The sequence below is a fragment of the Desmodus rotundus genome, chromosome 6 (genome assembly GCF_022682495.2).
Source record: "Desmodus rotundus isolate HL8 chromosome 6, HLdesRot8A.1, whole genome shotgun sequence".
Lineage (NCBI taxonomy): Eukaryota > Metazoa > Chordata > Mammalia > Chiroptera > Phyllostomidae > Desmodus > Desmodus rotundus.
Window position 1 is genome coordinate 116,093,853 of NC_071392.1, and position 12,493 is coordinate 116,106,345.

General features: G+C 58.6%; 1 protein-coding gene across 6 annotated transcripts in view; it reads left to right on the forward strand.

The window, feature by feature from the left end:
* Positions 1-12,493, forward strand: part of SNPH (syntaphilin) — a 39,097-nt gene that overhangs the window by 20,522 nt on the left and 6,082 nt on the right. Inside the window, exons 2-5 of one of the 6 annotated variants that reach the window (XM_071221776.1) lie at positions 5,704-5,813; positions 6,482-7,077; positions 7,788-7,895; positions 11,115-11,264. In XM_071221776.1, coding sequence (XP_071077877.1) covers positions 6,896-7,077; positions 7,788-7,895; positions 11,115-11,264 — 440 coding nt within the window. In that variant the 5' untranslated portion in view covers positions 5,704-5,813; positions 6,482-6,895. Of the gene's footprint in view, positions 1-4,557; positions 4,720-5,703; positions 7,078-7,787; positions 7,896-11,114; positions 11,265-12,493 lie in introns of all 6 variants that reach the window. The other 5 variants (XM_071221775.1, XM_053926616.1, XM_053926621.2 and 2 more) reach the window with 5 other exon arrangements.

A 12,493-nucleotide genomic window follows, 5' to 3' on the forward strand; every position in this document is an offset into this window, starting at 1 on the left:
AAACCGGTGTTCCACCTGCTGCTTCTCCCCATGTTGGAGGCCTGCCAGACGTTGCCCTGGAGAGCCACCCACGGCAGGTGGCCTGGCAGAGGTGCCCGGAATTTCAGGCTCACCCCCTGGGCCTGCTCTGACCTCAGGGATAAAGCAAAGACTATCTCTGAGGAAGAAAGAGAGAGATGCCCTTCAAGAAGTGGTGGTTGTAATAACAAGAAGTGTTCAGTCTTCCCATTGCCCAAGAACATCCCCCATCCCTCCATTCCTTGCCTTGGCTGGATCCTGAAGAGACAGGCAGGGTCAGGAGGGAGATTCCCACCGATTACACTAGGCAGCTGAGACTGCAAGAGGTTAAGGCCCACGGAGGGGGACCATATGATGTGACTCGGGGAGCTGAGGGCCTCTCAGTGGTGGGCTAGCACAGGACCCACTGGGCTAAAGACTGGGTCACAGCTGCTGTGGGAAGAACTGAGAACAGTGGTTCCTCACAGTGAGGGCTTCTCCTTGGCCCCTGTGGCTGATCCTTGGAGGAACAAGAAAAGACTGACACAGTCTTCCTCACCCTGCCTTCCTCCTGTTTCTGTGATGCCTGCTTTTCTGGAAGCATGAGGAGGCCAGGATGGAGGGCTATAACCCCCTCATCTCACTGTGGTCTGAGAGTCTCCTGGGAAGGTGGAGTTTCCTCTTTCTTGCAGCCTTTAAATGACCCATGTCCCAGATCTCTTGTATCGTGAGGCCTTCCTGACGCAGTAGCAATGCAGATGCTCGTGACCCGGAAGTCCAAGGCATGACCTTGAGTGATCTTACAGCCTCTGCAGCTTGGGGTTTCCCGTGTATCACACGGAATAGGCTCTGCCTGGCCTCCTCCCTCCACAGGGGATCAGATGGGGTGTGCATTTGCAAAGCCTTCCCAAGGGGCGGTCTCAGTTGCTGTCTCCTCCAGGCCGACCTGGAGTCAGGGCTCCAGGGAAGAGCCTGAAGTCAGGAATACGGAGCGGGGCTGGTTCTAGTTCCTGGCCCGTCAGCATCCCAGGCAGTTTCCTTCCCCTCCCTGGACCGTGCCTGTCCGTTCACAACTGTTCAGTTAAAGCAGACATTTTCTAGATTTTTAAGTTTGTTTTTATTGAGATATCATTCACATACCATAAAATTCACCTTTTTAAAATGTGCAAGTCAAGGGTTCCCAGTGTATTCCCGAAGTTGTGCATCCGTCCCCAGTATCTAATTTCAAAACATTTTTGTCAGTCCAGAAAGAAACTTCATACCAATCAAGTCATTTCCTATTTCTCCTGCCCCCAGCCCTTGGCAACCACTAATCTGCGCTCTCTCTCTCTCTGTCTCTATGGATTTACCTGTTCTGGACATTTCCTATAAATGGAATCATGCGATACGTGGTCTTTGTGTTCGGCTTCTTTCATTTAGCCTAAGGTTCAGCCTGCGTGCATGCATGTGGCAGAATGTGTCAGGATCTCATTCGTTTTCATGACTAGGCGACATTCCGCTCTGTGTACACACTGCACTTGCTTCCCCATCATCCGCCAGCGGGTACCCTCCTTCTGGCTGTCGTGAGTAGTGCTGAATGAGCTTCCCGGGCAGGTCTTGTTTGAGCACCTACTTCCTGTTCTCTGGGGCACGCACCCACTGGTGGGGCTGCTGGGTCACGTGGCAACTCTTTGTTTAACTTCTGAGGAACCGCAGACCATTTTCCAGAGCAGCCGCACCATTTTACGTCCCACCAGCGGTGCGCGAAGGTTCCCATTTCTCCACATTCTCACTGACACTTGCCCATCGTTTTTATTATGGCCATCCTAGTAGACGTGAAGTAGTATCTCATTGTGGGAAATATGTTTTGTGTAGATTTTCAACCCACAAAACCTCTGTAAAAAGTGGTCTTCCTTCAGACGGTCCATACATGGATCACATACAAGAGGGGCCTCCTCGGGTGTGCCGGGGAGGAGGCCGGGGCTCGCCCCTCAGCAGCCCCAGAGGCTCGTTCTCGGGGGCCGTCCAGACCGCTGGGCTCCGTGCCCTCCAAGCCCTGGAATCCCAGTCTGGCTGCCAGTCTCAGCCTGGTTGCTGGGGAAGCCAGTCAGCCTTGGCCCCGCTGCAGGCCTGCCCTGCCATTGTGCTGGGGTTGCCCCGGTGAGGAGGAGGGGTCCAGGGGCTCCCATCTGTGGTTCCACCTCCGGGGGGCAGCTCGGGCAGGAGACAGGAAGCAAGCTGGAGAAATGAACCCCCTTCCCAAGTCCAGGAAGAATGGTCCGGGGTCTCGCTGACAGTGAGAAGGAATGTGGTGGCTGATGGGGTGGCGAAGCCAGTGGAGGGTTTACTGACCTCAGCTGCTGCCGGAGCCAGTGTGGCTGCTGGGACACTCCCAGGCTGGTCCTTCATCTCCCACTTCTCTCTGCATTAGCATTCTAGGAGTGCCCGCTGGGCACTCTGCTGTCTGATCGGTGGGATGTTCTGTGTTCTGTGTTGCCTTAGCAGCAAGAGGACCTCCCCCCATCCCTGCCCCCCAGGCTCTATTCTGTCGGTCGTGATGCTCTGCTTTCCACAGCTACAGAGGCTTGAGTCCTCAGGCACAGATTGCTCCGTTCCCTTGGCCGGATTTTAGGGCAGCTTTCTTCTTCTGTTGCTGGCTAATGCTTTGAAAAAAAGATAATTTATAGTAATCGCAGGGACCTTCACTTAGCTAGAATATTGGATTAACTCAAGGACCTGGTTTCTCCCCCATGACTTGCTGATTCAGTAAAATGCCATAGTGTCTCTTGGAAGAATGAAGCTTCCCAATTTTGCAGCTGTGGAATCGGAAGCCCAGGAGTCCTCGTCATCGAAGGGGAAGAAAGCATCCACTGGAGGTCCATCATTTCATTCACGGCCCTAGAATCCTGTAATTCCAGAATCAGCATGTTGGATCCAGAAACGTCTTAGAGACCATCTAATCCCACCCGTTGGCCTTTCAGATGTGCCTGTTTGAACCATTGTGTTACTTGCAGCTGTGTGTTGATGGTGCTTGTTATTCTGAAATTCCTCGGAGGGAGATGTTCCAGCCGAGCGCGGCATGCCAAGGGGCCCAGTCAGGAAGTGCCAGGAGAGGTCCCGGCGTGTGGCGTATGTGCGAGGACAGGGCAGGGACGGTGCTGCAGGGTGGGCAGATGGCCCATGCAGAGATGTGGGAGCGAATAACAGGGCTCCCTGGGGGTCAGCAGGCAGCGAGAGCAGGTTGGAAAGGGTACAGAGGAGAGGGCCCTGAGCCCCGGGATCAAGAGTTTGCCCTGATCTTACTTAATGGGAGGCCTCTGATGAATATGAGGAAGTTTCAGGCCCTCTTCTCCGTTGCTCCCGCTGCCGCCCTGCTCTGGGCCCTTCTGGTTTCTCACCTGGGAGTTTCTGATAACCTCCTAATTCCTCTCCCTGCTTCTGTTCTCATCCCTTTGCAGCCCTACTCCACAAAGGCCCCCTACCCACAGGCTTTCTAAAATGCAAATCTGATTGTGTTCCTCCATCTTTTAAGGTCCTTCTGTGACTCCCCGTGGCCTGCAGGACAAGGTCCTGGCTTATGTAGCTCTGTGGGGTTGGGCCTCACCGTGTGCAGCTCACCCCGCACTGTGACCCTGTCCTCACCAGGCGTCCCAGTTTGTCCTAAGGCACTCTGCTGTTGGGTTGTGGCCTTTGCCCAGGCTTCCTTCTTCCTACTCACTTTCTCTGCCTGGTGAACTCCTATTCACCCTTCAAGACCCAGTGTAAATTTCTGTTAGAAGCAGCTTTCCCTGACCTTCCTGAGGCCACCCTTGTGCCCTGAATGCATTTCCGTTTTGAAGCTCACATTACATTGCAGTGGTGTGCTTCCAGAATACTGGCAGTCTCTACTTCTGAGTGGTGGTTGTGTGACGGGCGCCGGGCTGAGCCCCATGCGTGCATTACCCGTGTTATCCTCACAGTGACATGTGAGGCGCACTCTGGCATGGCCCCACGTACGGATGAGGAAGCTCACACTCAGAGAAGCGGCGTCACTTGCCCAAGCCTTGCAGCTGGAGGGCGGCAGAGCCGGGATTCGAGCCCAGATCTGTCCGGCTCTATTTCTGCATCTTCCCTCCGCTGTTTCCTAGATCCTGCAGTGTCCCCTGCACCCCTGTTGTAGGTCCTCAGGAAGTGCTGGGTGTGTGAGGGGCTGATCAGAGGGGTGACGCGGTGGGGTGGCCATGGGGGAGTGGGGGGAGCTGGAGTGGGAAGGGGCTGGCCTGACTCTGGGTTGAGGTGATGGGAGACTATGAGCCTAGCTCCTCATGGCTCAGGGTTTGCTTTCCACCCTCCATTCCAAGTGACAGCCTCTGGCCACCCCAGAGGCTGGCTTGTGGGACTCCAGGCCGAGCAGGCAGCACAGTGACAAATGCCATAGCAACCTGCCTCCTCTCTGGGGCCTACAGAGGAGGGAGGAACTGAGAGAGCACAGCCCCACACTGAGACTTCTAAGGTGGATCCTAGAGAGGTGGCTCCCTGTGGGCCTGGGTGACTTCTGTCCTCCCATGAGGGACCCCTGCCTACAAGGTCCGGTCCCTGCAGGGGAAATGCCACTTCCACCTCCGTCCTGGATGAATGGCTGTCTCTGGCCTCCCAGGAGACTGTTGGCTCCATCCAGATACAGACGCAGTCCCCTTCCCACCCCCGGCCAGAGAGGAAGGAAGAGGGCACTCAAGAGGAGGAGGCGAAGGGTTGCCAAGCAAGGTAGGAGCAGACAGCGGGGACAAAGCCCTCATTGTACCACGGCCACACGCAGCTCCAGGGCACTCCAGGCATCTCGCTTGCCTAGGCCTAGAATCCCACCTGGCCTTTCCGGGCTAAGCCACTTAGCGGCCCTCATCCAAGCTGGCCTGGAAGCGCGAGGCTCGTCCTCAGATCTGAGTCCTGCCTCTACTGCGAAGTCCTCCTGAAGGCACAGTCTCCTCTTTGCATCCTCCCGAAAGCCAGAGGCAGGGCGTGATGATGGGAAGGTGGCAGTGAAGCCAGGCTGGCTGGGGCTAGAAACCGGGGTCTGTCAGACCCACAGCTGCGCAACCTTGGCCGAAATGTGATAACAAATCCTGACTGCCTTGAAGGATTCATCTTTGAAGAAGTGGGCCGGGGGTCACAAAAGCACCCAGCACGGCCACCTGGCCACAAAGGGCTTAGTCTATGTGCTTGGGCAGGCGGCAGTCAGCCCCGGGTAGCCTTCCTGACAAGTGTGGGGGCACCATTGTCGCTGCAGCCCCTGTCCCATGGCTCCTCCTCCAGGTGCCGGCCCTACAGTTCCCAGAGGCCCTGCCTGGGGGACTGGGGTGTGATGGGTGAGACATGTTGCCAAGCAGGGATGAGCAGCTCAGGTGACAGGCAGGGTGTCGGAGGCTCCTGCACCGGCATCTGACACCTCTGCACAGACAATGCTGGCTGTGTCCAGGCCCTTCGGGGGGAACAGGCTGCCTCTGTGTCACAGCCAGGAAACAGGCCACCTGAGTAGCACCTTTGTCTGCTGAGGAGGCAGCCCGCAGCTGGCCGGGATGACCAGGCTTCCCACCCCAGGAGGCCCTGATGTGGGAAGGGGCGGTGCCCTTGGCTGGGGACTCCAGGGTTTGAGATCCAGCCCCCCACCATCAAGGGGGTGTGACTTGGGCAAGTCCCTTTGGTCTTGGACTCCTCATCTGTAAAGGGACTAATCACAGCACTTCCTCATAGGGTTGTTGAGAGGAGTCGATGGCGTGATGTACGTAACGTGCTTGGCCTGGAGCCTGACGGCCGGCGGGGCTTGGTGGACGCTTGTTTCCCAGCATGGGGGAAAGTGTGAGGTGCCGTGTCCTCAGCCGAGTGTCCTGTAACCCAGGCTACTGTCCGTAGTCCCTGCTCTGATGTGGAAGAAGAGAACGGGGGTCTCTGGAGCTGGCCCAGGACTAGCATGTGGGCTGCAGAGAACCCAGGCCCCCCGACCTCGGACTCCAGGAGCCTGTGCAGCCTCCTCCCTGTCCAGCAGGGGATGTCCCCCTCCTTAAACTCCTGTAAGGCTGTCCTTGGAGCCCAAGACCTTCCCAGGAGAGGGGCCTAGTGACTCCTCGGCAGAAGCCAGAGGGCTTGAGTCTCCCTACCCACTTGTCAAGAGTGCCAAGGATGGGTCTCTGCAGACACAGTCCCTTCCCACTGGGCCCAGCCCACCGAGACACCCCCGTAGGAGGGCTCCTGTCCCCACCAACCCCAGCCCTCATCTGCTCTGAGCCTGTCCCTGGGTGCCTGGTGCATGCAACAGTCAGCATGCGCTTTTGCCGACGGGTGCAGCCCTGCTTGTGTGCGGGAGGGCCCGGCTGCATGTCCTGCACCATGCGTAGGTCCCCTGAGCATGCTCCCTGAGACCCGCTCAGCACGTCTTGGAATGTCAGGGCCGTGGTGCCTTCCGTGACTGTGTGTATCCATGTGTCTTTCTACACGTGTGCTGGTGTGTTGGTCTGTCTTGTCTCCCCTGTAGACGGGAAGCCCGAGCCACATGCCAACAGGCACTCTGGGAAGGTGACGTCAAGACTAGCCCAGCATAATCTGGGGCTCCTGGTCCTGCTGCAGGAGTCCTCCGGCCTGCAGCCCCCGCAGAGGAGGGAGGATTGACCAGCGCGGGGGTGGGGTCCAAGTGTCAGGGGTCTGGGGGCCTGGCTCCTAGCATAGAGGAGGCAGCGCTGCGCCGGCGGTCGGAGGCCCTGCCCCGATGCCCGTGTGACCTTGGGCAAGGCCTTCATTCCCTGTGGGGCACGGCCACTCGTCTGGAGGACACAGGGTTGGACTGGTGATTTCTGGCTGCCCCGAGGCTCTGCCAACAACTTTAAGTCGGGTGGCAGGACCAGCTGTGGCCAGAGCCTGGGTGTCCTGCTGAAGGGTGAGAGGAGACGCCATGCCGGGCAGCGGCCCCAGCGAGAGGATGACGTGGCCCGGCCCGGCCCTCCCCACGGCACCCCCAACGCGCCCTCTCTCCTCAGCCCCCGGGACACCACCCATCCCGCCCCTCACCCGGACCCGCAGCCTCATGGCCATGTCCCTGTCGGGCAGTAGACGGGCCTCTGCTGGATCCCGCAGGTGAGTCTCCCCCTTGCCCAGAACCTTGGCCTCAGAGGACGGGGAGGGGAGAGGGACGGCACCCACTCCGCCACCAACTTGCAACATGTCTTCAGACAAGTCATTTCCCTAGCTTTCCTGTCTTTAGAATGGGCTTGCTCACACGCGCCTCCTCCTGGAGCTATTCAAGGGCTCAGATGACACAGTGTCTGTAAAGTTCTCTGACGCTGTGAACCGTTGGGTTCCTGCTGACATCAGTGTTGTGTGGTCGTCACCATTGCCGAAGGGTGTCCTGCAGTCCTCCACTCCGCTTGCCGGGCCTCCCTTCATTTCCACCCCTGTGTGCTCCTCCTGTTGCTACACCTGCCTGCCCCTTCTTCTCCCGCTGGGACTCAGCCCCTGCAGGGGCCTCCTCCTCTGGGCTCGGCGGACCCTGGAAGTTGAGGCCCCTTTAAGGGCAGATGGGGCCCCAGCCTTGGCCTCCACCCTGCCCAGCCTCCATTCTTGTCTCGGGGAGCCAGGAGGACCAATCTCCTTCTGGGTTTCCATCTTGATTTACACTGTCTGTTCTGTGACCCCTGTCTGTGCATCCCCGTTTCCCCTCTGCTTCTCTCTCGGCGGTGACCCCGAAGTCGGGGCCCTCTGGGCCGCAGCGGCCTGGCAGTGTTTGCCCACTGTCCCCAGCTGCCCATCGGCCAGAACGAGCACCTGCCTCTTCTTCCCGCCTCCAGGCGCACCTCTCCACCCGTGAGCGTGCGGGATGCCTACGGCACCTCTTCCCTCAGCAGCAGCAGCAACTCCGGCTCCTGCAAGGGCAGTGACAGCAGCCCCACGCCCAGGTAACTGCCCTGTCCCACCCGCCTGGCCCAGCCCATGCTGCTGGGAGCCTGGGAGCCCTGGGGGAGGGGGAAGTGGGTGTGATAACCATCCCCAACGCTCATTGGCTTGCAACCTTAACCAAGTCACTTCCTCTGTCTGTGCCTCAGTTCTTGTGTCTGTAAGACGGGTGTGATACTGCCCAGCTGTACATAAGTAGACTGTGTCTTAGACAAACTAGGAGTGATGCTTTCAGAATAAGGAGCCAGAGGCAGGCTGCTCTCTGAAATGTCAGAAGCCCAGTCTCCTGCCCCCTGCTCCGCAGTCCTCGGTGTACAGCTCTTGTCCTTGGTGTCACCAGGTGGCTCCTACACCTGCAGGTTGATGTCCAGGAAGGACAGAGGTAGAGAGCCCAGAGCCCCTGACCCCCCCCCACCCAGGGGCTCACGTGTTCTGACAAGGGACGCCTTCCCCAGCGAGTTCTGTGTGCACCTTGCTGGCTGGAACTGGGCGATGTGGCCGACAAGCAGCAGGACCAGGTAGCGGGGACAGTTAGTGTTCTCCCCGGTCTGAGGTGGGAGGGCAGCTTGCAGCTTCTGCCCTCTTCCTTTCCCCGGGGGACACTCTACAGTTGAAAGGTAGAGCGGGTTTGGAAAGCAAAGCGTGTGACCAAGGCTATGCTGTGCTCCCAGGAAAGGCGAACAGAGACTCTCAAAGCAGGATGGGGTTGGGGAGGCAGGGGGAGGGGAGGGGGCCTCTAAGAGCAGGAAGTTAGAGCCAGAATGATGGCAGACTCCTGTTTCCCCAGCTCTGAAATGCTGGCGGAGGCACAAGAATGCGGGCTTGGGGTTTGGTCACCTCCCACCTCCATTCCGTGACGTGTAACGTGGAGCTGACCACCTGGAGGCTTCAGTGGGTTGCTGCCTCTCAGTGGCCCGTAGCTGCTGCCTGCCGTCATTCGGACTCTGGTCCTACTTGGGAGTCGTGGGCCAGAGGACTCGGCCTGCAGCCCATGGGGCCAGAGTACCCCCCGCAACTCTTGTCTTGCCCCTTCCAGCGGAGAGGGTGTTGTTTGTGTGAAGCGGTGCCCGGCTCGTGCTGAGGCAACAGTTCTCAGGGTTTTCCACTGTGGCATGACTGGTGGGTGATGCGTGGGATGGGTGACACATGGGGTGGGCAACACACAGGATGGGTAACATGGGATGGGTGACACGGGATGGGTGACATGGGATGGGTGATATGTGGGGTGGGTGACACATGGGATGGGTGACACATGGGATGGGTGACACACAGGATCGGTAACATGGGATGGGTGACGCACGCGTGCAGGCCCCAGCACTCCGTCTGCAACCCTGCTCCAAAACACGAGGTGTGAGTAATCATGTACTTTTTAACACTTAACGTATTAAAAAGTACATGACTGGCAACTTTAACGCTTTAGTTTCAGGGGCAGATTTTTATGGTGCCGGTCATAACTGCAGCCCCTGGGGACAGTCCCTACCCCAGGGCTGACAGCTGCCTCGGTGGAAGAAGGGTCTTCTTGCCCCCGATGAGAGCTGCCGTTGCCGGGGGAGCAGGGGGCCAGGCGTTCCAAGTCATGAGTCGCTGAGAGACAGAAATTGTAGTCAATTTTTCTTCTTATCTATATATAAAATTTCCCCACAAAGATAGAGCCAGTGACTAAAACTGTGCGAGTGTTAAATGTTATGTCGGGGGCAATGCTCACGAGAGGGAATGAAACAGCTCAAATAGTTACTTTCTCTGAGCCTCACCACTTCCTCGCTTAACTAATCCCGGTCCCTCCAGCCCGGGCATGGGGACAAGACCCCTCTCTCTCACCACAGGGCTGTGCCCCTCCAACCAAAGCCCCTGCAGGGCCCGAGGACACACACAGGACCGGCGCATGGGGCTTCGGGGCCTCCGGGGTCTGTGGCGCTTGCTGGCTGGCTTCTCTTTTGGAAAGAGTTTTCCTAGAGTCCCCCAGAGGGGTACCCGCTGAGCTCCCAGCCCACGCCATCCCTCTGCCCTCGGCCACCCAGAAACTAGGATCGCATGTGATTTGACCGGAGGTAAACGTGGGGACCATTCGTTGAGTGCGGAGAAGATTGTTTCTATCTCCCCACCTCTATGGCTGCTTTCTCTTCAACAGTTTACAGTGAGCAAGTATGTTTTCCTCCATAAACATTAGGCAGCCTCTACCAGACTTTTAAAACTGCCTCCAGCTGCAGCCGATGGCCTTCACCGGGGCCTGTCTTTTCCAGGCCCGTGATATGTCACTGCCCTTACCTACACCTGGGAGTCCCCGTCCCCTAGAAGTGCAGAGTTGGGTGGCAGCAAGCCTCCTGCCAAGCTGTGTGAGAACATGTCTGGGTTGAGGCCAAGATACAAGGGGGGTTCCTCTGTGGACAGGAGCCCAGCAGGTGGGAAGCCGGGAGTCGAGGAGGCCAGGCCACGGTCTGCTAGCGAAGTTGGGGTGCCCTCCTTCCCTGGGTGCAAGCCTCAGCCTCCCTCCTCTGCTGCACCAGTGGCACCAGGGTGTGTCACCGTACACGCATCTGTGCTGCCCCGCACTGGGAGCACGGGGCCTCTGGAGCAGTGCTGCCACCTCAGACTCAGGGTGCAGCGTATTGGTGCCTAGAGCCACCAGTGTCCATGCGTGTGTTCCCACGTGCCCCAGAGGAAAGGGGCGCGTGCATTTGTATGGGCGCATGCATGGGCTGCTGCCTGTGAGGCAGCAGAGAGACGATGGGATGCGCAGGCGCGCACAGGTGTACATTCACGTATGTGGGCGTGCAGGCGCAAATGGACTGGGAATCCACGTACTCGGATATGCACTCAAGTGAATGTGCCTGTGCAGATTAGGAGAAGGGAGGGGTCGTCCCAGCCCAGCTTCCAGCCCCAAACTCGTTCTCTGGGTTGGGAGGCTGGATCCCGGAGCTCTCGCTGGGGCTGGACGGAGGGACATGGTGCCAGGCTTGTGCGCCTGTTCTCCAGCACGTCTCCCCCACCCCAATGAGAGGAGCCGGAACTCCCCGCCCTGACACTGTGGTCTTCACTCAGAAGAACTCTGATAAAGCCCACCACCTTCCAGAAAAGGGCTGGGTGTTCTCCAGCTCCCACGGGCCCTGGTCGGGGAGGCCTGACCTAGAACCCTCTGGTGGTGGGAGGACCAGGAGGGCGAGGCTGGCCTCCAGTTGCTGTTCTTTTCTCCGTCCCTCCTGGTGACAAGCGTCCCCTTGCAGGCGCTCCTTGAAGTACATGCTGTGCAGCGACAACCATGGCATCAAGCCGCCCACCCCTGAGCAGTACCTGACCCCTCTGCAGCAGAAGGAGGTGTGCATCCGGCACCTGAAGGCCAGGCTGAAGGACACGCAGGACAGGCTCCAGGACCGGTGAGCAGCGGCCACGCTCCACACTCCAAGGAGCCAGGGCCCTGGGGCCCCTCTGGGAGGAAGGGGCGGCTGGGGGCTCCTTTCCCAGCAAAGCCCAGCTGGAGCCCATGTCCGCAGCACCTGCCTGCCCCATCCTTCCCGCAGCTGCTCTCCTTGACTAGGTAGCTACTTGGGGTCAGGGCAGGAGCAGTGCCCCTGTGAGGGCTTGTCAGACTTCCCCCAGGCCTGTCCTAGCTTTGGCCTGGCAACCCCTTTTGGCCCTTTTTTCTCCCTGGCTCCTCCCTGGCTCCTCCCCACCTGCGGAGGTGGGGCACAGGGCTATCTTCCTGGCTTCCCTTCTCTCTGGGGAAGAAACAACCCATTGGCCCTGCTGGTCACCAGGGAACTCTCGACCTACCCATTTGGGCCCCAGAAGCCTTCCTCCTCATCTGCTTCTAGATGGTGCATAGTCAGGAGAAACCTGTGCTGAGCTCCCACCCGGCCCAGGGGTCTCCCAGGATCCCGCTCAGGCCCCTGTGAGTGCGTTCTCCAGACCCAAGGGCTGCGGCTTCCCCTCCCGGCCTCTCCCTCCCGGGCTGGTGGCTTCCTCCGCATGATGGAAGCTTCGAGCTGCCCCCCGATCTCCTCATCCCCTTGACCCTCTTCTCCAGACTGTGTTGATTCTAACGTGCAGCTGAGCGGGAGCTGGCGAGCACACCAGGCTACCCCGACCGCATCTTCCGTGATCTTTCCTTTTCTCTATACCACGACTTTATCGAGATGTATTCACATACCACACCATGCGATTAATTTTACTGTGCTCACAGAACTCTGCAACCATTACCCATATCTGATTCCAGAACACTCTATCACCCCACAAAGAAACCCCACTCCCAGTGGCAACTGTGCCCCTCTTCTCTGCAGTCACCCCAGTCCCTGGCAGCCACGAATCTTTCTGCCCCTCCATATTTGTCCATTCTGGACATTGCAGATAAATGGAAGCATCCAGCACGCACGGCCGCGTCTTCCTTGACCAGAGCGCAGCCAGTCCAGTGTGGGATTGTTGCGGTTTGACCTGTGGGAGTTACAGGTGGCCTCCTGTGGACCTCCCTGTCTGGAGAGCCAGGACTGCTGTTTTTATTTCCCCTGGCCTTCTCAGCGATGCCCCCGGTCTGCTTGGCTGTCCACACTAATGTCCTCAGGAAGGAGACGGCCCATCTCACGGCTTCCCTTCTAGGCCTGGCCTTGCG